The sequence below is a fragment of the Clarias gariepinus genome, chromosome 2 (genome assembly GCF_024256425.1).
Source record: "Clarias gariepinus isolate MV-2021 ecotype Netherlands chromosome 2, CGAR_prim_01v2, whole genome shotgun sequence".
Lineage (NCBI taxonomy): Eukaryota > Metazoa > Chordata > Actinopteri > Siluriformes > Clariidae > Clarias > Clarias gariepinus.
Genome location: NC_071101.1, coordinates 16,263,798 through 16,287,939, shown reverse-complemented (window position 1 = coordinate 16,287,939; position 24,142 = coordinate 16,263,798). Strand labels below are relative to the sequence as shown.

Sequence of the window (24,142 nt, the reverse complement as noted above, 5' to 3'; positions counted from 1 at the left end):
ATCACAACATACCCTTTGTAAGGTTTTACAACCTAGACAATTAGAAGCTGACATTAACTCTGGCCTTAAATATGTTAATTTGATTAGCTATATTTGACATTCGTCTTTGAGATAAGCTTGTCCAGCTAGTCACACAATGGCCTAATTGACCATTTTTAAGTGTCGGGTCTCTCTGAGGTAATGCACTGTAACCCCCAGCAGAGATGCAATAAAATAATGGAATGCTGCTTTTGCGTTATGAGACAAGGTGTGCCTCTTATCATCATCATCACATTTTTAGTCACTGACAGCAGGATCAATATAAATGAGCAATGGTACCACACCAGAAGCAGTATCGCATTTCATCCACATACAGTATAGTACAGCACTCATCAAAATGTCCACTTGAACACAAATGTCGCCATGGTCTTGTACTTTATTCACAATAAATGTATTTTCTTAAAAAATAATAATAATTTTAATATACAACACAATTTTTGACAAGACAGTTTGGCTTACCACTAGAATTTGCTATCATACAGCAAGCAGGCAGAGAAAAGAGAGAAACAGAGATTTGAGAGAAACACACTAGCCATTGAGTTGAACATACAGCTCTACAATGCCTAGCATAACCATACAATGACAATGAGTGCACTTAAATATAAAAAAAAAGGAATACAAAAAATCAGAAACTAACAAAAAAAAAGAAGAAGGATCAGAGCCAGGAGGAGGGATTCCACACTGTCTCACATGCACAATGCCTGCCTCTGCCTTGACACGAGAACGAGACGAAGTGGAGAAATTAAAACTCAGTCCTACCTCTGTAGAGCAGTCATTTCTCCGACATTGGAGTGTGCTTTCCTGGTCCTGGAGAAAAGCCCAGGGCCAGCCAGACAGAAAAGAAGATACAAATACATCACTAGTCTGTCCATTTAGTCCAGTCATGCCACTCATTGGCAGGTTTGCTAAGAGTCTCTTTCTCCACCACCACCACCAGTCTGTCCATTTAACAGTTTCAGAAGAGTGGGAGAAATGGGAGAGTTATGTTGTCTACTGACAAAGTGTTTTGTGTATACATGGGCAAAGGGGGGGTTAGTGCAGGTATCAAGAGTTTATATTATATTCTAAAAACGTCTTAGCAATATTCTGGCAATAGTTATCATTTCAAGCTTCTAAATGCCATTTGCAGTGTGAATCTAGAAGTAACGCTGAGCAAAACTGTTACAATTACGCTGTGTGTTACTGTATTACAGAGACAGTGTTTCCATGTTGGCTCATAGTTGGTGTTTGAATATGATTCCGTCGCAAAAACTTGTAGAGTGTTACTGGAGAAGCTTCTCATCAGACAGGAGAGATGAAAACAAGGAGGCTGTTCCTTTCACTCCTTTTTGGGACAGACAAAGCCGTAGCCAATCAGAGCTCAGCTTTCCCAGGACACACTGGCACACATCAAAGGCACCTAGGTCAAAGAACAGAAGTCAAAACACTCGTTGGAGATAAGTGCAGGTGGTGATTTGTCTGCTCTAAGGATGTGTGGTGGTGTGGGCATATGATTTGTTATCTTTGCCGAGCAAAAAACAGTAAACATAAAAGTTTTTTTGGGTGTATGTAAGTGGAATTAGTGAAATGAATGTGCGTACTTACCCGCTATCTTGAGATGTACGTGTAGGTGCGTGAGGGCGATCTGGCTGCATGAGGGAGTCCCTCTGGCTGCCCGTTGGGGGACACATTCAGGAAGTCCCATATAAGGATGGTGTCGTCATGGGAACTGCTGATGATCTGGAATTCATCAAACTGTAGACGGAACACACGGCCAGAATGCTCCTGCAAAAGGTAACCATGACAGCGCTAAATTAAAACACACACATTATATATCTATATACTGTATATATCTATATCCATTCACACACACACACATACACAGACATATATATACATACACACACTCCAAATGAAAATCACATCAAAAAACACATGCCAGGTGCAAGATGGTGAAAATTATGATGGCAAGATGCTGAGTTATTCAGCTTATTAAAACAAACATTAGATGACCAACTGTGGTCCAATCAGAACGCGGCTCTCTACATAAGCTGCATTTCAGTGGCTTCTGAGAAAAAGCTGTCCTTTGTTAAAGGCATCTGGCATTTAAGCTCTGTGCATTGGCGCATTCAAATGTTTGTGGGAAAATGAACACTTGATTTGTTTGCTTTTCGAGCACTTAAGGTTCAGAGAAGACTGTTGCGAAGCAACGGGGGGAAAATGTACACAAAGCATAAGCAAAGTAATGATTAAGACTAATGACTTGGGTAGTGAGCATGTAGTGGTTCTTTCTTTTATAGGCGCAGGAAACAAGATGAATACATTGACACGTCTGCCTTTGATATGTTGGCAAATTACAGAGAAAAAAAAAACTATGGATGGAATTGAATTTTGGGGGTCAGTCAACTACAGCTTAAACATAACTTTATTGGCCTAGACTAGGGCTATACAAATGAAATTTATGAATGTCTAAATTTTCTTCGCTTACAAAACAACCATATGACATGATGAAACGCAACTACAGTTACCAATAAGACTTATCAATTAATCATTTATTCACTTATTTATTGTTCCATGCACAGATATTTTGTTACAACGGTTTACTGTCCCACTGTATATAAATTGAATGGAGCTAGCGCATCATTTATTCAACGTGTACTCACCACTAGTGTGCGCAGACAGAGTGTGCTGGCTGGTGCACGGGGGTCCAGAGCAGCCTGCAGATCCCACACTTTTATCTTCCTGAGAGAGAGAGAGAGAGAGAGAGAGAGAGAGAGAGAGAGAGAGCGATAGAGTGAGGGAAATGCATTGGAAAGTTTTTACTGAAATTACTATTTACATGAAGCATCCATGTAAAAAGTGCAGAATGAAAGACATTAATATTTAAGTAATGCAACTCCATCACACTAAACGAGCTTACTAAAGTCAAGAGCTTATTTGTGCGTATATAAGAAACTACAAGGTGCTGTGGTGAAAAGATTTCACCAGAAAACATTAGTTTTAACACAACATAAGGCTGCTTGCTTGTATGTGTGGGGGTGTATTACCCGTCGTATGCTCCACTGACGATCCTTTTGTTGTCGAACCGAATGCACCGGACGAGTTCCTCGTGGCCTTCCAGGACTCGCAGACATGCGCCACACTCAATATCCCACAATCTGCATTACACGCACACGTGCACAAATATCTCAAGCTATTCATCCTCAAAATATGCCTTTTTTTATATTTTCTCCATCACAAACATTCAATTCTACCACTAAATTCCTAACATAATTTATATACAGAATAATAAGATCTCGGTTACAAATAGACAGCTGTACGCATGCGCACACATACCGTATGGTGTTGTCCGAGGAGCCACTGACCACTAGTCTGTCTCTGTACTGAAGGCAGGCAATACCTCGCTTGTGTCCATTTAGTGTTCGGACAAATTCACAGGTACTGGTGCTCCACACCTAAACACACACGTGCGACATCAGGACAGCGATCACAAGAAAGACGAGAGAGTAAACAAATATAACACCATTAGGTCAATCAATATAAATACAATTAAAAATTTTTTATGTATTTAAATCTGTATCTACTACTTACACATAAAATGAGTATACGGTCTCTGCATATTATTATTTTTGTTATAAATAAATCACCTATTGTGTTTTTTCCAACTTTAACTATCATGGTGCATCTAGTTAAAATCTAGTATAAAATATAAAGTTTCAAATTCAAATGTCAACAATTCTGGTTAAAAAAAATATATTTTTTTTTAAATATCGTGTTTACTTTTATGGTCCTGTCTCCAGAGGCTGAGACAATGTATTTGTCGTCAAAGTCAACGACATTGACAGCGGCACGGTGGCCCACTAGCACGCGGCGCAGGCTGATGTCAGTGGCGGAGGCCATGTCCCACACTGCGATGGATCGATCTTTAGAGCAAGTCACCATCAAGCCGTTACAGAAACGCAGGTGAAGGACCGCCTCGTTGTGATGGATCAGAGTGTTCAAAACCTCCCCGGAATTCACGTCCCAAACCCTAGGTCAGAATGATAGAAAGGAAATCAGAGAGCGTAGACTTTAATTCTTTTAAAGATGCAAAATGCAGAATGCTTGATCAATACTGGGTGGGTAAAAAGTAACTAGCAAAGTAAAAAAGTTTGTAATAATATCTATATTTCTAATAGAAAATTATTGAAACAAATTGTACATGTACTATACTACACAGAAAAATGAAAGCAAATCCACTAATTTAATTAAATTTAAATCAAAATCAATTAAATTTCAACGTAGGCAGCGGTGGCATCAACCAGTTTCCTCTAACAGCCGGGCATAAAATGCACTTTTTTCTGAATGAAGTAGATTTGGATATTGATGTGAACCTCCTGAATCTGTGCCTTCAAGTCCACCAGTGTGTCCTCCAGCATTTTCCAGGACGTTGGCTGGGACGGCATGGACCTCGTGAAGAGCCCCCAAGACCAGACCTCATTTCATGTGATTTTTTTCCCCCCTGTAGAGCTACGCACAGGAGGAGGTGTACAGGGCAAAGCCTCGCACACTGGACGACTTGAAGGCAAATTTGTATTAGAAATATGGGCTTTGTTACCAAGTTTTAATGCCTAGTTACTTTTCACCCATCATGTACACTGGTATTTAATTAAATGAACAAAATTTTAAGAACAAGCATAAACAAATGGTTTATACAAGGGGTGTTAAGTCAAACTGGGGCTAGTAATGAAATTTTCTTTGTGAATGAAGGCGTATAAGCAACTGACTTTGAGCATAATAAGGTGATTAGACCATTTGAATGGTGCAAATGTTTTAAAAAGGCTGATACCCCTTGCACAATAAAGGGACTCAGATAGGAGTTATTGTCACATCCACCATTTAGTCCTGACCTCGCTCCAAGCCATTTCCACACCTGGACCGTTAAAGGAATTTGTGGGAGGCCAGCATTTCAGATATGAGGCAGGGAATCTGCTTGGGTAAGTACATTTGGGTAAGCAGGGGATAATATAGAGAAATAATGATAGTTTTTAACTCTCATAACTGTGTTCTCTTATTTTGCACAATCATAAGTGCTAGCCTGACTTGAACAGCCCTCATAGATGAAAAAGCTTGGCTAGGTGAAAAGGTGAAATGAAAGTTTGAAGTTCCCTTATAATAATTGGCAAAAATGTCATGTATTAACTCACTTTAAGTTTAATTTATTCATATATGCATCCATCCATTTCACCTTATTCTACTTTTCTCTTCAACCTCTACTTTGTCTTGGCGATTATGCAATACCTTTTTCACAGGTTATACAGTTTACATTTATTTACAGATTTTATACAGATGTTCATTCAAGCTTTTTTGCACTAACAGACTAATGCAATTTATTACTATTCCAATCATTGTACTTTATTTATATGACGTAATTGTGTACTCTGTGCACCTTAAATTGCTTCATGGGACAAATAAAGTTTTTTTCATTGTATTGACTTGTGTTTGAATATTTGTATACCTGACGGTAGAGTCTGAGGATCCAGTCACTATTACTCTTTCATCATACTGCAGACACAAAACTGAACCGGTGTGACCTGTCAGAATCTTCAGACACTCCAGAGTGTGCTTATCCCAGATCTGGTAGCGAAAGAGAGAGTGTATTAGTAAACACTGTAAAAATTTATGATGTTAGACTGATGATTACCATGATCGCGACGCTGCAAACACGGCACCACACTCGCATTCACCTTAATGGAGTTGTCTCGGAGGCCGCTGATGATCTTGTCATCGTCGTACTGTAGGCAATAAACCCCTTTGCTGTTCTCTGATCTGCACTGGATCCTCTGCAGGTTGTGTCTGCCACAGCGCCAGTTTGCCTCAATCGTCTAAACACACACCAAAGACAAAGAGAGGATAAGCACCCAGAGATATATGACCTATATGCTCGACAAATACTACGAACGTTTACCTCAATGTCCTGTATAATTTTTGGATAGAGCGAGTGATAGTACGAATTAGGTGGGACTTCATTTGTGCGATTCTTGAACAAGTACTTCTCCCTGGAAATGAGAAGAAAATACACAAAAATATTGCATTTGTCTTCATGAACATGTACATTATAAGATCTTTCCATCGCCCTTTTTGGCACAGTAGACAGGAAGGGTTTAAATGTTCCTAAAAAAAATGATTAGCATACATACATCCTAAACAGCTCTTAAAAGTAAGTACTTTTATTTAATTTCTCTTTACATCTTTTCATTTAATTATAATTTTTTAATATGCGATTTTGATTTTAACCAACAACCATCGACCACAGAATCGATTAACATTATCTGAATAACAAAAAGGGTTTCGCATTATAGCACTGAGACTGCATTAGTCAGGCTACTTAGTATGTGACCTAGTGAACCAGCATCAGCATTTACTGACATACTTTTAAGCACTTCTGTAAGTGTGTCTGCCAAATGCCATAAATGTAAATGCAAATGGATGGAAAATGACCTTCTGAGTACTAGAGGGTCTCTGCAAATACTGGTTAAACATGATGTTCATCAAGGTTCTGTTACAGGCCCACTCCTGTTGTCAATGTAAATGTCATAGGATCCAATGTTATGCCGATAAAAGACAGTTCGCTCTATAAATCCACTGCATTGCTCTCTGTGGAAAACATGTAACAGATCGAATATAAATCATCTTTTATTTAATGGTAAATAGGGCAGCATTATTTAAGTTACTGAAACTAATAAAAACAGTAATTCAGGTTATGGAGTAATTATGGAATGAACTCAATGGCTCATGTTTAGCAATCACCTGTAAATTTTAACTTGATGTTTTAGGCATGTGCTAACAAAAATTAAATGCAATAAAGATGAATACAATAATTTGTCTGTGGCGAGAAGCACGGTCAAGCTCTGCTCTGTAAAGGGAACGAGTGTCAGGAAAGTTGGAAAGTACACATCCAAGGACAGTGTTTTTAATTAGTGTGTGTGTGTGTGTGTGTGTGTGTGTGTGTGTGTGTGTGTGTGAGTGTGAGAGAGAGAGAGAGAGAGAGAGAAAACGAGAGCAGAGCATTGTGGTTTTTGGTTCCCTTGAAAAGGTACAGAGCAGGCAAGAGAGATCTATATCAAATTTACTGACCTAATCAGATTATTTCTTGCTAGACTGCTTAAATAATGTTTTTAAACTGACCGTTTAAACGTATCTGGCATTAATATGAACAGATCATGCTTCTAATCCAGGCTGCACGAGCCAATTAACTCAGTGTTCAGGACCAAAGGTTAATGAGGCACATGATCTGGCCACTTGTTTGGTTCACGTCCTTACTTTCTTCTGGTTTTGGTTTCATTTGGCCCTATAGTCAGGTTCTAACTTTTTTTTTTTTTCTTTTTCTTAAAAGGTAATGCTATTTATTTAAATATTGAAGTGCAATTCGACATGCCCACATATTGTAAGACCCATCTCCTACATTATTTTTCTCTGTTGTTCCTATTTTATTCATTCCAAATTAAAATAAAGGATGTTTCACTACCTTATATGTTATGTGCTGCTGTTACCCTACTGGCAACCTTTAAAGTTTAATTAAGAATTTTGTTTGTTTTTGTTGCTTCTTTTTTTTTATTTTAGTTTTATTGATAACTGGATCTCTAAGTGCTTACATAAATGTATATATTTTAACTGGATTTTGTGGATATTTATTCTTCATTCCTTGGGTAAAAAGGGCCTGCGCTTTGTTGTGGTGTGCTGCAGCAGCACTACAACGTTATTTCACTTTAAAATTCACTAAAATTCTTCTGCACTGTCATGGGACAAAATCATGAGTGTCATGTTGGATTGACAGTTGCTACCTGAATTTGACTGTTCAGATTTAGCACCGCAAAATATCAGTTCCATGTGGTTTGGACTGTTCACACTGACATGACAAAAATCAGACCTGAGTCACGAAAAGCCTTGGAATGTAGCCTTAGTCATGTTCTCCCCGGGTGTGTGTCCTTTCACACTTACCTGATTCTCACTTCTTTCACAGAGAGATGCTTGACCAATCACCACCATGAAGTCTTTTATTTGTGCAGCTAATGAAATGCTCAGACATTTTGGAGGTTTTAGTCGTGGAGGTGTTGCCAACACACTATTGGTTACTTCGCTTCACTAGGCGATAAGGTCGGGGCATTCCGATTTAGTGCGAAAAACACATGCAATGGCAGGAACTAATCGAGAGTTAAGTTAGTTGACAACTAATTTGGCAGCAGAAGTTAGTCGACAGTATGCTGTTCAATCCTTCCACAATCAAATAAAATAAATTCTAAGATTTTTTGTTCAGTTATATACTGCGATTATTTTATGTGGCAAATCATGTGCCGCCACACTAACTTCAAAATGAATGCTTAAAAAAAAATGTTTTTTTTTTTACATTTTTATGTTTGCATGTGAGGTGGTAAAATTTAGCAGTTCCTCTAAAATCCTACAGATGGTGCTCTAAACTATTCACACACAGGCAGGCAGTGCATCATGCGTGGTAGGAGCAAATTATTTCCCAAGTTTGTTTAGAACTTTAATAACAGCTGAAAAAAAAGGGTAACATTGGATCAGGAGGTTTAAAAAATCGTGATACTTACAGAACTGTAATAAAAATCGAACGGGCACCTAGGTATCGTGATGATATTGTATCAAGTGGTCTCTAGTGATTACAAGCCAAAGCACCTAGCTAATAAAGTTTAAACCATCTAATGAAGATTATAATTTGAATTATAAAGAATAAGCCTAGCAGCCTAAGTGCACAAACATGCCCGTGCATACTGTTCATACCCAAAAATGAAAACCAGGAAAGGAAGAGAAGAAAAAAAATGTTCAATATCAAAAATAAATAAATAAATGTCAGCAATAATTAAGATTTTGGAGCTTCATCATGGCAGTCTGGCAGAGTAGAATGATCATGTGCAAAGAGAAACTGAAATCTACGGAGATTTTTTTATTTTTTTTAGCTCACCACTGATGTCTTTCAGACAGGCCTTTCCACAGTGGATCGGTGCGCACCATTCTCTCAATGAGCTTCTTCCAAAGCATGCCTTCCGAGATGACCCGGTGCCACTCGCGACACACCAGCTCCGCCGCACACAGAGAGCGTGCGTCCAGAAACGACAGGATGTTCTCTGCTATATGCTCCAGACCCCGTGCTGGGGAGAACACAACACAATAGATTATTTACAAGTCTTTCAGAAGATGATGGACCATACTATAGCCGACATAAAATGCAAATATCACATTTGTTTGTATGGATGTACATGGTAAATCAATCAAAAATAAAAAAATACAGAAAGGAACAAAACATTCCAAGTAGTGTAGAATCCTGATGATTATAGTGTATGTGAGGGTGTGTGTACTTCTTCTAAAGCAGGATTAAGAAGTTTCCCTGTAGAAGTAAGATGTAGCAGTAGGTGTATGTTTGTACCTCGAAGGGAGCTTTAGAAATCTCTTTGTACCATGGGATTAAGGTAAGAGAGTTGTGTGGATGTATGTGTGTGTGTGTACCTGGCAGGGCTGTTATAAAGTCTCTCTGTAGCATAGGTTTGAGGTAAGAGTTGATGTGGCCATGCTGGTAGTGGCACATGCGTGAGATAAGATGCTCCACAAATTCCACCTGATCAGCTTCTGACCACTGTTCGAACATCTGGATACACATCTCCTTCTCCTTGTCGAAGCTGCCACGTGACAGACGTTTCCTCGAGCCAGACAGAGTACCATTTCCCAGCTGAACAGCACACATTCACATACACACCCAGGGGTTAGAGAAACAGTGATTGGGCTATAATTTGTGCATGCTCGTTTTACATTCTGAAGTAAAGTTACATCCTTTGAGGCAAAGTAGGCAATTTAATCAGGAAGAGACTGACCTGACAAAATTAAAAAAACCCACATATATAATCATATTCAATCGTGACTATAACCTGACAATCCTTACTTTACTTTCGAGGTGTTTGTTTTGCAAACGCAAATGTTGTTTTGAAAACACAAATTAAATTGTACTGTATGTGTTTACACCTTCGATGTTACAAACCCATAACAGCAACTTGATATTTTTATATGAAAATGTCAGAGTATTAAAATATTTTAACAGGCGGGGCCAAGAACAAGTGGAAGAAACCTGACGGTAAACTATAGAACAAAGGTTTATAGATACCTGAGCACTAAACTAAACTTCCTCCACTTTTTTACAACTCCAGTCATGTGAAAAGGTTTTTCACTAGATTTTGGACTGTGGATATGGAGATTTATGAAAGGTGTTCAGTGGGGCTGGCGAACGGGATTATCACGATCGACTAAAGTTACCACTATATGCAACGGGCAGCTTAAAAGCTTTCTAGTAACGACAAAGCCAGAAGAACTGCTCACAAGGTCATGCTGAAGGCTGCCATTGTTGATTTTGTACTTGCCACTATTATTTTATTTCCCCGCTAACATTGCTGGGAAAGTATAGATGTACACCGACGAATACAGTGACATAATGACGTCGCTCATGGAAAAACAAAGCCAGTTCTTGCTCTAGACCGGCATTAGTAATAGATAGGAACCAGCAACTGGTTCAACTGGTGAAAAGCCGTATTTGTTTCACTGAAGAGAAACTGTAATGCTGCAGATATCACACAATAACATCTTATACGATTATGACCTTCCAGCTTGGTTGGAACAGTTTGAGGAAGAACCAGATGCAAGTGTAATGATTAGACGTTCACATACACATACATATGGCCATATAGTACTGCATCACCCATAACACTAACACAACCACCAGGTGAACTGAATAACACCGGTATACTATCAGTATACTGGTGATAGGATTATGGGTCAACCAAAGACTCATCTATGCCTGTGGAAAAGGGAGCAAAGGTCAGCCTGTCACGAAAAGCCAATGCAGCATCATTTGCTGAGACAATGGTAAGGATAAGCAGACAAGGGTTTCAAGGTTGCTGCTCCAAATTTCACAGCACCATGATCCCGGTGCCAGACACCACAGCACACCCCCAGAAGTCGTGTCTACAGAGTCCTGCCCTGAGGGACCAGAGCCGCCCCAGTGACTCACGAAAGGGAACTTGCCAAATACTGGGTTTAATGTTTTCGTTTTTACGTTACAGCTGATCAGTATCATTTAAAATAGCAGTAAGCTGAGAATGGTTAAACAAATAAGCACAGAAATAATAGCAACTAACAGCAAGGACACAGATTAGACCCTCCAGCCCTAGGGCTCTCTGTAAGCATGTCAGAGGCATAGAATTTGGGTTAAACATCACTATTTATTTAAGCCTGTCAAGTTGCTCGGCTTATAACAGCAGTGCTGTAAGTGCATGCATTTTATGAGCCACATTTCCTCCGGTATTTTATATAAACAAACTCGAACTCTCAACTGATGAAAACATGGATGATTGTATGTAAACAAGCATTTCTCAAGATTCAAGCTTGATGACTCAAACTATTAATTACTCATTTGGATTGGTTATGTGCAATATGACAAAAATATCTTATAATCCTTTAAGACATGCGGAAAATACACACAAACACACCGTATTGTAATTATGCTCATGTTTTATCAACAATGTTGCTATGGTTTCAAAGTTTTTTCACGTTAACAAAAAAAATAAATAAATAAAAAAGTGACTCACGATGTCATCATAAAAAAAACACAATTATCACGTCGCCATATTTCCTAATCTGAATCACATTATCAGTGTGCTAAGACCATTTTAGAAAAGGAAGTCTGATTAAGCAAGTTTAGGGTGTTTCCGGGATGTTTTGATCTGATCGTGTTAATGCTTTAAAAAAAACAAACTTGGTTGTAAGATACACTCTGTGAATTTTGCAGGGATACAACAAATGCAGACAAGACCCTTGATAAACAGTATTTTGATAGTAATAACCAACATAATGTGTTGGTTGAATTAGAGTTTTGGTTGTAGCTGCTTTTAATTCATTTTGGAAAGCCACCCTGAATCTAACACATATCAAAACAGCTAAATCAACCTAATCAGGTCCCATGAGAGCCACACACACACACACCAACCTTAAACACCGTCGTCTTCTTTGGTGAGAGGTCGTCGGTGAGATTCTGTGACTCCATCACTGTAAGGTTCTAGAGAAAAAGAGGAAAGAGTACATATTACCACAAGCAAGCATATTACACAACTGTGTTTGTGTCTTCTTAAAAAAAAAAAAAAAATCCTGCATAAAATGAGGGGGGAAAAAATGGAAGGTTTGATAAAGGGGAAGTATGACAGAATGACTCGCGGCATCTGAGCGTATAATTCACGTCATAAATGAGTGTTTATAATCGATTAAACAAACACATGAGAGCAGAAAGCCACTCGTTCTGTAGTCCGTCTCCTGCTCTGAACTAATGCCTCCTGGCATTGAGTTAAGATTATACACGAGTCAGCATTTCATAAATAATGCACAAAGCATTTACACCTATGGAGGTAAGTGAGAAGAGGTTTGAATATGAGAATATGATCCATGCAGGAAAGTGTATTATCATGGTTTACTTAGAGCCTCACTGAACATCGCTTAGCGAAGGATTTAGTGCGTCTGTCCTCGTCGAAACACCGGAGTAGGGATGCGCTGATAAACAAAGACAACCAGACAACTGTGATTGCCATGATATTCAAGGAGGTGAACCAAATGCTCTGCAAACATGAACAGAGTCTGAAATTGAGGCCGAGCGGATTTTCACATTAGCCATGATTGATTTGTACCGTGCCCAGGAACGATTACTGCCTCCTCCCAACTCTCCTGCTGGCCAGCGTTTACATTGGTTCCCCTCACATTGGTGTATTTATACTCCCCGATACAGCAGGTGACAGTATGCAACTACTTGGTTTGTGAGCAAGAGAACAATGAAGGTAACTTTCACACTATGCCTAATATAATTGATATTTCAGAAAAAAAGATCAAGAGCCCCGCTCTCTGGAAAAGACTGATTACATACCATTTAAACAGCAGTCTACTTCCATTCTCCGGTACGACTGTCTTTCATATCTGATCAGGCCATGTCTGAATACGCTGGATCGTTTTCGAGACAACCTTCTCGGGCACTGTTCTTGAGCCTGGAACGATTGTGTTCTCACTAATCAAAATGAACCAGGCTTTTGAAGTCAAGTGTTCTCTGTAACAATCCCGAGGCACTAATGTGAAAACGCCCTAAGGTTCCCTCTAATGGAATGTTTTTTAAAAATACATACTACCACTCAAAAGTTTGGGGTCACTTTTTAACTCCATGGTCGTTCCAGATTTTTTTTTCTTTCTACATTGTAAAGCAATGCTGATGGCATCCAAAATATGCAAAAATCCCAGTTGAACAGCTGATATTGAGATGTATCTGATACTTATGCTTTTGTAAATCCTTTAGAAAGACTCTGATCTGAGGTGCTGTTTGTTAATTGAAGATTTTTGACACTGGTAGCTCTAAATGAACTTTTCCTCTGCAGCAAAGGTAAGTTTTAGTCCTGCTTTCCTAGGAAGGTCTTCATGAGAGACAGCTTCATCATGGTGCTTAAGGAGTTTTACAAATGCACTTGAGACAATACAGTTCTTGCAAGAAACTATTTCAGAAACGCTGATCACTATTTTTAAAAAATAACAACTGACTGTTGTTGTTATATAATTAACTACTTCCATATGTGTTATTTCATAGTTTTGAAATCCGCCGTATTGTTGTAGAATGGAGAAAATAGATCACTAAACAAAGAAAAAACAAAAAACAAAAAAATTGCAAGTGATCTCAAACTTTTGAGCCGTAGTATATAAGAATATAAAATACATTCTGTCATATAATACATTCTCTCACATTTTCCTGGTGTAGTCCTGTCATCGTCAATATGAAAGCGATATTTCGTTGCGATTTTATACCGGCCTGTGCCTTAACCAAAGATCTTTTAAGCTAGAAGAGGTTTTAACAAGCAGCCCAGCCCCCACACACCAGGTGGGAGTAAAGAACAGATCATGGTGTACTGTACGGCTCACAGCCTCTTCGCGTGTAATATAATTAGAGCTGCCCACTGAGAAGAGCCACACAGTCCAAAGTCGCCATCATCTTTAAGCCTGCACACAAAGGCCGCTCTGTGCTCGGGATCCCGGCACTTTAAAGGATCATTTAAGTGCTGAGTACACAGCTTCACAAACACACAGCTTCAATGAGCAAAAAGCAAAAAGGCAGGTGCATGCTTGAAAAGCCAAAAGGCACAACAGTACTGTACACACACAAAAAAGGGGGGGGGGTCATGCATGCACACACTTGACAGAGGAGAGAAGCAAACGGACGGCATGACCCAACTCTCTTCAACTCTCATGACTCAACACTCTTTTCATTCTACACAATAACGAGATAAAATAACAGGGTACGACGTCCCGCTGAAAGGATTTGGCTGAATTTTAAAAATGAACACGGTATGAACAAACCTGTGGTGGACTTTCTTTTTGGGGTTAATTTAAAGTTGTGTTTCTTGTGTTCCTGTACAGTTTTTATTAATATGCTTATATAGAGACTGTTTATATCTGTTTTAGGGTAAGTGCATCAAAAACTTGCTTGACAATACACGTAGGAGAGAAATAAATCACTTTAAGATGTGCGGTTGTAAAACTATTACACTACCATTTTGATAATTACTTCGCTCGTGTGTGTTTAAATCCTTACAAAATAACTTCGCAACGAGACAGTAAATCATTGTGTAATCGTTCAACACCAAAAACCATCTCTAAAATTATATTGTCATCTCTTGCTTCACTTTCTAAAACATGCTCCATCTGTTCCTGTAGTGTTGCAAACTTGAGCAATCTCAATTGCAAGCTGTGTCCTTCCTCAAAAAGGCAAAACGCGGATGCAGGGAAAAACAAAAAGAAGTAGAAAAAACACGGTAGAAAAAATTAGTATGTAATGAAGCTCGTGCGACCACCCATGTGGAACACTGACTGAGTGGCAACACCTTACAATTATAAACTGCACATACGGTGTACGAGCCAAAATAAAAGACCAGACAAAAGCTGCTTAGGTCTGTCGCAGCAGGTACGACTTCCTGTAACCGATGCCCTACACACCCTGCCTCCATCAGAGCCAGCATCAGCACCAAGCTGTTACACGTGTACCCTTAATCGCTTACATGCTGCACCCACTGCTCTAAATCAAACTCTGCATGAACCTGAACTTAATGATCCTTTTATTCTGCATAATTATCGCAATTAGCCGGAAACGTAATCAGTAAAGGGTGCTTATATCATTTAATTTAATTAGAGAAGCAGCTATAAAAAAATAAAAGCCTGGTGAAGTCATGTAATTGAAAAGGCATTTTAAAAAAAGTTAGAGAAAATTAAAACCGATGACTGTGTGTGTGCGTGACAAGACAAGGTAATGGTGACCAGGACACCATGAACTTTAAAGAAATCCTGGCACCTTCACTGTGCAACAATAATGTCCAGGAAATTAAGGAATCAAACGATTGTTTGTTGTTGCCCTTTGCACTTGTTCATTTGTACATTTCGGATTGGCGATTAAAATTGATTCTTATCGATTTTTTTTTTTTTAAGCAGCAGTTCTGACTACAGGGCTGAATTCAAACCCCAGGTTTATTTTTACACTTTTGCTCGAATTCATTATCATTTCCACAGTAACAGCTCATCAGCAGGGACACCCACGACGGACGCGACACATAACCTGATTAAAAACCACTGCTGAGGATTGTGAGGTTTTCTATGATGAGACATTTATTTGGCATTTTTAAGACATCAGTGTCAATGCTTTGTAGAACTAAAGTTTATGGAGTAACACTATAATTTTTGTGCATAGATAAAATAAGATACATGATGTGCTTTCTGGGAGTGTAAAACTACAACAAATGTGATGCAGACAAATAAAAATGGCATTTTAATTTCCTAATTTTAACAAAAATTTGCAGTTTATGCAAAAAAAAAAAAAATAATAATAAATAAATAAATAAATAAATAAATCACATTATACTCATTGCTCAGTCTGTTGTCCTGTGTGAAAGTGTTCCATGTCACTTTATGTCTCTCCTTTGCAGAATGGGTTACTACAGGTTACAGGTGGTGTGCTCTAAACTATTCACACATTGGCAGGCAATACAGCATCCTGTTAGGAGGAGCTATTATTGCTAGGATTGTTTAGAATTGTAAGAAAATCTAACATATAGAATCAAGACTTTTTTGAAATTGTGATACTAAAAGAATCCCAAAACAAATCGAATCGGCAATAAGTTATCATGATGTTATCTCATCAGGCCGTCCCTGATTATTTCCTTTCGAGATTCAAAGAACTTTATTAATCTCAGAGGGAAATTCCCTTGGGATTAAAAACAAAAACAAAACATGGATTAATTGCAAAATTTTATCGTAATAGCGCGAAATACCATGTTATTGACTCTAAGTTGTTATATTTGATCCTCGCTACTCATGCATGCAAATTATATGTCGTCCTGGTGTGTGCATGCTCACGTGCGCTGCGCTTTTCAGGATTGCTGCCTGATGCTGAAAATGCGCTTAAAGTTCTAGAATTCATCATTTTTATGCATATACAATCTTTCACTAAAACTACCCTGATTTTGAAACTTTTTCCAGCGAAAGGCATTTGGAAAAATTAGCTTTGCACAGCCTGACAAAGTCATCTCTCATTGGATTGGTTGTTTCTTTGCCAAATAAACAGCCAATTCACCTTCTTTTCAACAACAGTGAGTTAAAAAAAAAAGAAGCTGTTTTGTGATTTGTTACACTGTAGTCAAAATTGTCAATAGTAGTCAAAATTGAAAATAGATTTAATAAAATTGTCCAATATAGTGCAATGCCTAAAATACACCTCAAAGTGCACCTCTTGGAGTGTAAAAAAGAACAGATCTGTGAGCTATGGCGCATTATCATGTTACACATTTTCAATAAGGACATTTTTCACCAGTTAAATTTTTAACAGCAATTAACTGACTTGATGAATAATTTACATCCCTAATGACAACCCAACTATCCGTCCAAATTGATGAGCTTCTGATGTGACCATTACTCCCACTTAAAATGTGCACATGACATCTTAATGAGCTTCCAGACCACATGTTCTCCTTCCACATGAATTCATGTTCACATACAGAAAAACAAAGCAAAATAATAACACAATTTCAGGGATAAATATTTAAATAAAGCAGCAGGGCCATGGTTAGTGGTGTGAAAACATGCAGGAGTGGACAAATGAGTTCATTCCCTCAGTCTCTTGTGTTTTTTTTTTTCATTTGTTTTGTTTTTTAAACCTTCCCGAATAATGCGGTCTCTATTGTAATAGAACAGTGCAAGGTAAGCTAGTTAGATAGTTGTGTATGAATACAGACTAAGGGAAATGTACAAATATGAATCCCCACGGTAGGGGTGACTACATAGTCATAGTTCCTATACCTGATCCGGATGTATCACATTGCGTTTGTGCCCTTGAAGAGGAAAAAAAAAATCAAAGTCAAATGTTTTCTCTTTGTGTCTTTTTCCATCGCAAGCAAAATATTGTCCTAGCTAGCAGTTTCTTTTTATTTAATTAATCTGAGGCAATGGGTTGTACATATTGTTTTGCACCGTTTTTTTTTATAAAGTGTTCCATTCAATTCTATAGCACTAATGTTTATTGTCAAATCTGTTTTAAGCATTTATATTACATACAAGTTTTTAAATTTTTTTAAATGACAAAGTCTCTCATATGCATTGAAATGCTTTGCAACATATAATGTTGATTTTATCTCAAGACAAGGCAAAAATCTTATTGCTTAACATTCGGCTGTGTCACACTCCAGTCCAGTAGGGGCAGGTAATGCATCGACTACCCATAAAATCAAAGAAGTAGAAGAAGCGGTAAGCTAGCAAAACGCAGAAGATGGGTGTAGAAACTGTAATAAATATTGAAAGAATTGATCAATTTAAAAACATTGAACATTTAAAAGTTTATCTAAATACTTCAAAAAGTATAAATCAATTCTGAATCGTAAACCGAGTCATCGATTTCAGAAACTGAATAAAATCAACAAAAGATATATTTTTATTTTTAGGAAAACTTTTCATTAATAATATGCTTAAACATACCAAATTATAACTTTTGGCATTTTTTTTAAACAAGGTTTATTTTCCTTCTCTGGATATAAAACATACTTATATCGCCACTTGTTTTTGCAATAACAAGATCTAACTTTCCAGTAGTCTTTGTCATGCACTTTATCTATCCTTCCCTGCTTTTATTCTGTTACTCTCACAGACGGCGGTGCATGATGTAAAACCCTGGAATTATAACGGGAGAGTTCGAGTAACGCCTTCCCCAGCATGTATCATTCCCATCAGGTCCATCATGCTCATGCTTAAGTTCCAGCAAATGAAAGCTTGAATCTGTTTAAATCACTATTACTCAGAGACCTTTGCTAAGTAAGTGAATAAATGTGACAGACACACAGGCGATGGGTGGATGGTGGTTGGGGGGGAGGGGTGGAACCACACGGAGAGGAGAAAAAAGAGAAAGAGATGGAAAAGAGGAGGTGGAAAAAATAGAGGGAGTATTGAAGAGAAGAGCAGAACCTGGTTGTGGGCCCGGGAGGTGGGGAGGCTCTGCAGGCACCTGAGAGCACACAGGCTCTCTGCCACCGAGGAACAACCCAGCCAGAGAGAGCGAGGCAAAGAGCACTGCGTCAGAGAGAGAGAGAGAGAGAGAGAGAGAGAGAGAGAGAGGAAATGAGCCATGAAAGAAGTGTTAAAGGGAAAAGCAAAAAAAGGGGTAGTTAATAGTGAAGAGGAAGAGAGAGACAGAATGTCAGTGCAATTTGGATGAAGTTATTGAGAAATGTCAGGCAAGAATGAGAAATAGGAAGAAAGAGAGGTAGAGTGAGAAGAGGAGGAAGTGAGAGAGTGGGGGTAAGTGAGGGAGGAAAAAAAACAGTATTAGAGCAACATACAGTGAGCAAATACACACACAAACACACCCACCTAATTGCAGACAGTGTCAGGCACACACAACATTTAAGCATTAGACCTGTATTTTATGGAGTGAGCGGAGCTTTGACTGCCTCGTTCCTCTTTTTTTATATTATTATTATTATTATCAAAGTGCGTGGGCTTAGTTAGTGTTTATGTCAACGTTTGTAAAAACACATGACCACACCCAAATTTCCAAATGCACAATCAGCTGTATTCACATAGAACTGTGGCTCACAGATATACACAAAGGCGAAGAAACAGGAAGTAAACAGGTTCTCGACGTGTAATAGTGAATCAGCACTGCACGACACTAGTATGAGGAATGGAAGAGTTTAGTGTAGATTTAAGGCAAACAGGACCTCAAGAGTAAGCTCTTGTTCAGATGATGAACATGAACAACCGCAAAAAAAAAAAGCTCCAAACATAATACAGACAATACAAAAAAATAAAGTGTACTCCCTAGGGCTGGGGAATATGATGATATTAATCTCTAACAATGAATGGATAAACAGTATGACGTGTCACTGTTTATAAATTTAAGGATAGCAAATGATGACTGACTATTAATAGAGGGTATAAAACAATTGAAAAGAAAATAACTCTGTAAATAATGTTGAACTGAATGACTTCGCCGTGTCATTAATTATTTTCCACAGCGCACTCCTAATTGTTTTATTGCTCTTATTTAAACAATCATGATACTACAGTACTGTGCAAAAGTCTCAAGCCAGCCCTCATTTCTTCACATGTTGCTTCCAAACAGCTAGGCTTTCTTAAATTGTTTAACACAGTCTTGAGAAATAATTCTTCAGCCTTCATTTTTGGCACGTTTGTTTTATTGCCCCTCATGTTCAGTCCAGTCCCTGTAACTGAGCAGTTTCGGAGGAAGGTTTTTTGTTTGATAAGCCACAAAGTGACCTATAAATCATTCAAGCAGAAAAACCTTTAAGTTATGCAATGAACCAGTGAGTCAGAGGTCCAGATGATGACAGGTGATCGGGCCAGTTATTAGTATACTGGTAATGCTGAATGGTTAGAACAGATAAGAGGGGAATGAGGTTGCTGCTGAGGTTGTTACACTAACAACCTATCATTAAAGTGTACTATTAAGCAATTTGAAGCCTGTCACGGTAAAACATTTGCTTCCTTTTTTTCACATAGATTGATCGATGGATTTAAGTTACAGAAATGTGGGGTGTCTTAAGACTTTTGCACAGTACTGTATGTGAATACAAAAAGCAGTATACAATAGTTATTAGTTAAAAAAATAACATTGTAAATCTGGACTTAAATGCTTTCTAAGATCTTAAAGGCAACACCAGATAAACGTCTTCAATTCAATTCAATTCAATTCAATTCTGTTCTATTCTATTCTATTTTGTATTGCACTTGTTTAGTCATTGTCACAAAGAAGATTTACAGACTTAGAAAATTTCTGCAAAAAAATTTGTATAAGAATAGACTATAACTATCAGTTTGTTCCTGATAAGCAAGCCGAGGGTGACGGTGCCAAGGAAAAACTCCCTGAGAAAACAGCCCAAGTCCCAGTCGCAGTAAAACATTTGCTTCTATTTCTTTCTTTAAATCAACAGAATTTAACTTACTTTAAAATGAAGAAATAGAGAGATGGAATTAAGGGGTGGATTAAGACTTTTGCACAGTACCGTTTACGACTACAAATTCTTTTTACAATAACAGTATACAATAGTTAGTAGTTTAAAAAAAAAAAAAAACTATGTGGTTTCATGCGGTGGCCGGAAGTACGGTTCATCATGATCCACAGCGAGTTTTGGCGCTGTGATTACGTTTCCATCTTTCCACACGAAAAATTAAACAGGTAAAAAAATTTTGCCAGGCCTCAAGGAAGCTCGCAGACCTTGGAGAACTTGCAGCGGCTAACATCGCTTCTCACCGTGAGTCAAACCTCATAGGTGAGATAAGGATATAAGCTTTTAAAGGCAACGCCTAATAAATGTCTTCAATTTAACTCAATTCAGGTTTACTTGTATAGTAATTTTATTAATGATCATTGTCACAACGCAGCTTTACAGAATTAAAAATGTATGGAAATAAATCAGTATAAGTATGTATATAAGTATATAATATCTGAGTGATATAAGTTTAAAATATTAATATAACTGAAAAGGTGCTCAAGTTAATATCTTTCATCATTGTAGATGCGGGTATGAAACTGTTCATGAAAAAAAATGACCCATTGATATGGATGTTCATCGGTCCTTGGGATTAACACCAGCTTTTACACAACACTAACTGGGTGTCATTGTAAGTAGAGACCTAAAGGACAACTACAATACATCCGTCAAATACACCTTTGAGGATATAAAGCGGGCTTAAAACAGACCCTTGTGGGATGCTGTATATATTTTCTCTTATATCACCCAGCCCTGGTGTACAAAATAAATAAAAACAAACAAGAGACATATGATATAATGTGGTATGATTAACCCTCCCTTTAAAAATAGGATTCCAGAATGATCAACAATGACATCATCATCATCATCAGTAAATATGATGCTAGGTATAAGACAAGTCTGTAAGCATTCTCACTAAAAAACAAAAACCCACTCAATCTTTTCTCTCACTTTAATTGTTTTTTTTTATATATATGGATAACTTTATTAATCCCAATTTTACTTCCTTCTTCATACACTTCAAAATGAAACACACCTGGCATACATGTTAGAGGTTATATATTTATATATATAAATAATCGGTTTGGTGTACATTGGATTAAACATGTAACTAGTTAATATCCTGAGAAGACAAACAAACCGTCGCGATCAGACCGAATGGCGCAGTAGCACCACCGCAATGATCGGACGCTCCCTCAGCACTGACGCTGGCTCCGTCCCAAACCGCATACGACTGTAAAATAGGCAGCAGTGTCAAATTAGTGCGCCACTGATCATCGCCATGGCTACGGCTACAGCGCGAGCGCTATTCTGGCACACTATGAAGTGCTAAAATGCGTGATTTGGAACGCGACCGCGTTCTCTAGACAACTACGCAGTTCTTCCGCGACATTTAGCTACCCTACGTTATGTTTAAGTACATTCATTTGTTTATTGACTCGTTTAAAATATTTAGATATGGATGTATATGTATATATATTATTATTTTCCCCCTATGTTAACTCTTAACCTAGCGACAGTTAGCAGACTAGCTCACCCTGCGAGCTAACATTAATCTTTCCTCCTCCTGTGTTCATTCTCCATTCAGCCAGACAACCCCCTCCAAACCCTGAGAAAGTACTGATTACTGGAACACTGACACGTTTGTGTTTTGTCGGTGTTGATTCGGTTAAACTCACCATAAGCTCCAGGGTTTTGTCCTCCATCTCCGGCTCCATGTTGCTGTCCCGTCCGCCTCCCTGCGAAAATGGAAACCAGTCACCAAATAGCAGTAGGGGGTGAAGCCAGAAGCAGCGCGACACCACACCACTAACACGCCTGCGTATCAAAATACAAATCGTCCTCACTTTTTTTTTTTTTTTTTTTAAGTATAAAAAAGATTTTGAAAAAGCACCAAAGATGTATTAAACAATTTGCAGATTGTATTTTTAGACTTAAGATGTAGCCATCTGGTTTCCTCATTATTTGATATTTATAAACATCAATAAAAATCCCACAGGACAAGAACTTGATTCACAATGCTGCTTTTACACTGAATCTAATATTGCACAGTATAATATGATTTAGAATTTGTCCATTATGTTTGTCTATTGGCAGCACAGTGGCTCATTGCTTAGCACTGTCGCAGTTGCACCTCCAGGTCCTGGGTTCGATTATCTCCTCTGGGTCTGTGTGCACAAAGTTTGTATGTTCTCCCCATTCTTCTTGTCTTTCCTCCGGGTACTCTGGTTTCCTCCAAAGACATGCAGATTAGGCTAATTGGTATTCCCAAATTGCCTGTAGTGTGTGTGTGTGTGTGTGAGCGCTCGGAAAATTATTGGAACCCCAACCAGGGTGTACCCTGCCTTGTGCTATAAGTCTCCTGATATAGATTTTAGGCCCCCCGTGACCATGTATACAGGATAAAGTGGTACAGACGGTGAGTGAGTGAGTGAGTGAGTGAGTGAGTATTCCTCCATTCTCGCAATTGTGAGAAAAGTAAGAATATCAGCACTGTAACCAAAGCCAAACTGTTGCACATACCATAAACAATAAGAATCACCAACAAAGAAATCCCTGAGCACATCAAGCCAAAGACTTCGCTGGAAGCTAAGATCACCCAATAGAATTTGTCCTATATCAGCCATTCCATACACAGCAATTCACTGGAGAAGGCAGTCTTGCTGGGAAGTGAAAGCAAGAGAAAATGCTGCTTAAAAACTTTATGGCTCAATTCTGTAAAATCTGATACCAACATAAACATGGGCAAGCTGAATTAATCTAATCTGCATGTCTTTGAACTGTGAAAGAAAAGTGAAGTCCCCAGAGGAAACCCACCGAGCACGAGAAGAACATGCAAACTCCACACACACACACACACACACACACCCTTAAAGTATCATTTCCATCACTTTATCGCAATCCATTATCTACCTTTTATATATAAAACGAAAATTCTCTTTGTGGCTTTGTGGGCTTGCTCAGGTACTTCCGTCACAGACGTATCACAGGCGTTCTTTAACAAATGTAACAGTAGGCAATGTCATCAGCTATTATGCCGAACTGTGAGCGTGTCACAGGCGTTCCTCACAGGATGAAACAGTAGGCGGCATCATCTCGTAGGTGTTGATTGTATGGTGACACAGGTAGTTCCATCACAGACGTGTCACAGACGCGTCCTTGTAAAATGTCACAGTAGGCCACATCATCATCAGCTTTTATGTAATTCTGTGAGCGTATCACAGGCATTGTAAAAACCCAAACGCATAGCTTCTGAAACCCTGGATCACATAGCAACACACCTACATCAACGTAGGCGACTGGCAGAAGTAAGGGTTGCCAAAACATTAGGGGCAGTGTGAGAAGTGGCGGTGAGTTGACGGCACACTCCATTTGTAGGTAACGGTAGCATGAAGGCGCCAGGATCTGCAGGTTGCAGTTACGGTGAAGGGTCATTAAAGTGTTTATGTCCTACTTCTGTCCTTATTTTAGTCTCAGAGTCACACAAACATCCACATGACAAATTTACCCAGGCCCAT

The 24,142-nt window shown here is 38.5% G+C and overlaps 1 protein-coding gene across 2 annotated transcripts; it reads right to left on the bottom strand.

Annotated features, from left to right (window-relative positions):
• Window positions 1-397: 397 nt before the first annotated feature.
• fbxw11a (F-box and WD repeat domain containing 11a) lies at window positions 398-22,433 on the bottom strand. 2 transcript variants are annotated; one of them, XM_053481039.1, is made up of 13 exons: window positions 22,304-22,433; window positions 12,047-12,115; window positions 9,523-9,742; window positions 8,981-9,167; window positions 5,966-6,056; window positions 5,745-5,882; window positions 5,516-5,634; window positions 3,799-4,048; window positions 3,355-3,473; window positions 3,066-3,176; window positions 2,682-2,760; window positions 1,624-1,803; window positions 398-1,438 (listed from the first exon to the last, which is right to left on the bottom strand). In XM_053481039.1, the coding sequence occupies exons 1-12, from the start codon at window positions 22,340-22,342 to the stop codon at window positions 1,627-1,629; spliced, it is 1,599 nt and encodes a 532-aa protein (XP_053337014.1). In that variant the 5' UTR covers window positions 22,343-22,433; the 3' UTR covers window positions 398-1,438; window positions 1,624-1,626. The 2 variants fall into 2 exon arrangements, with proteins under 2 accessions (XP_053337014.1, XP_053337006.1); XM_053481031.1 differs by lacking the exon at window positions 22,304-22,433 and adding an exon at window positions 18,577-18,684.
• Between the last annotated feature and the right edge of the window lie 1,709 nt (window positions 22,434-24,142).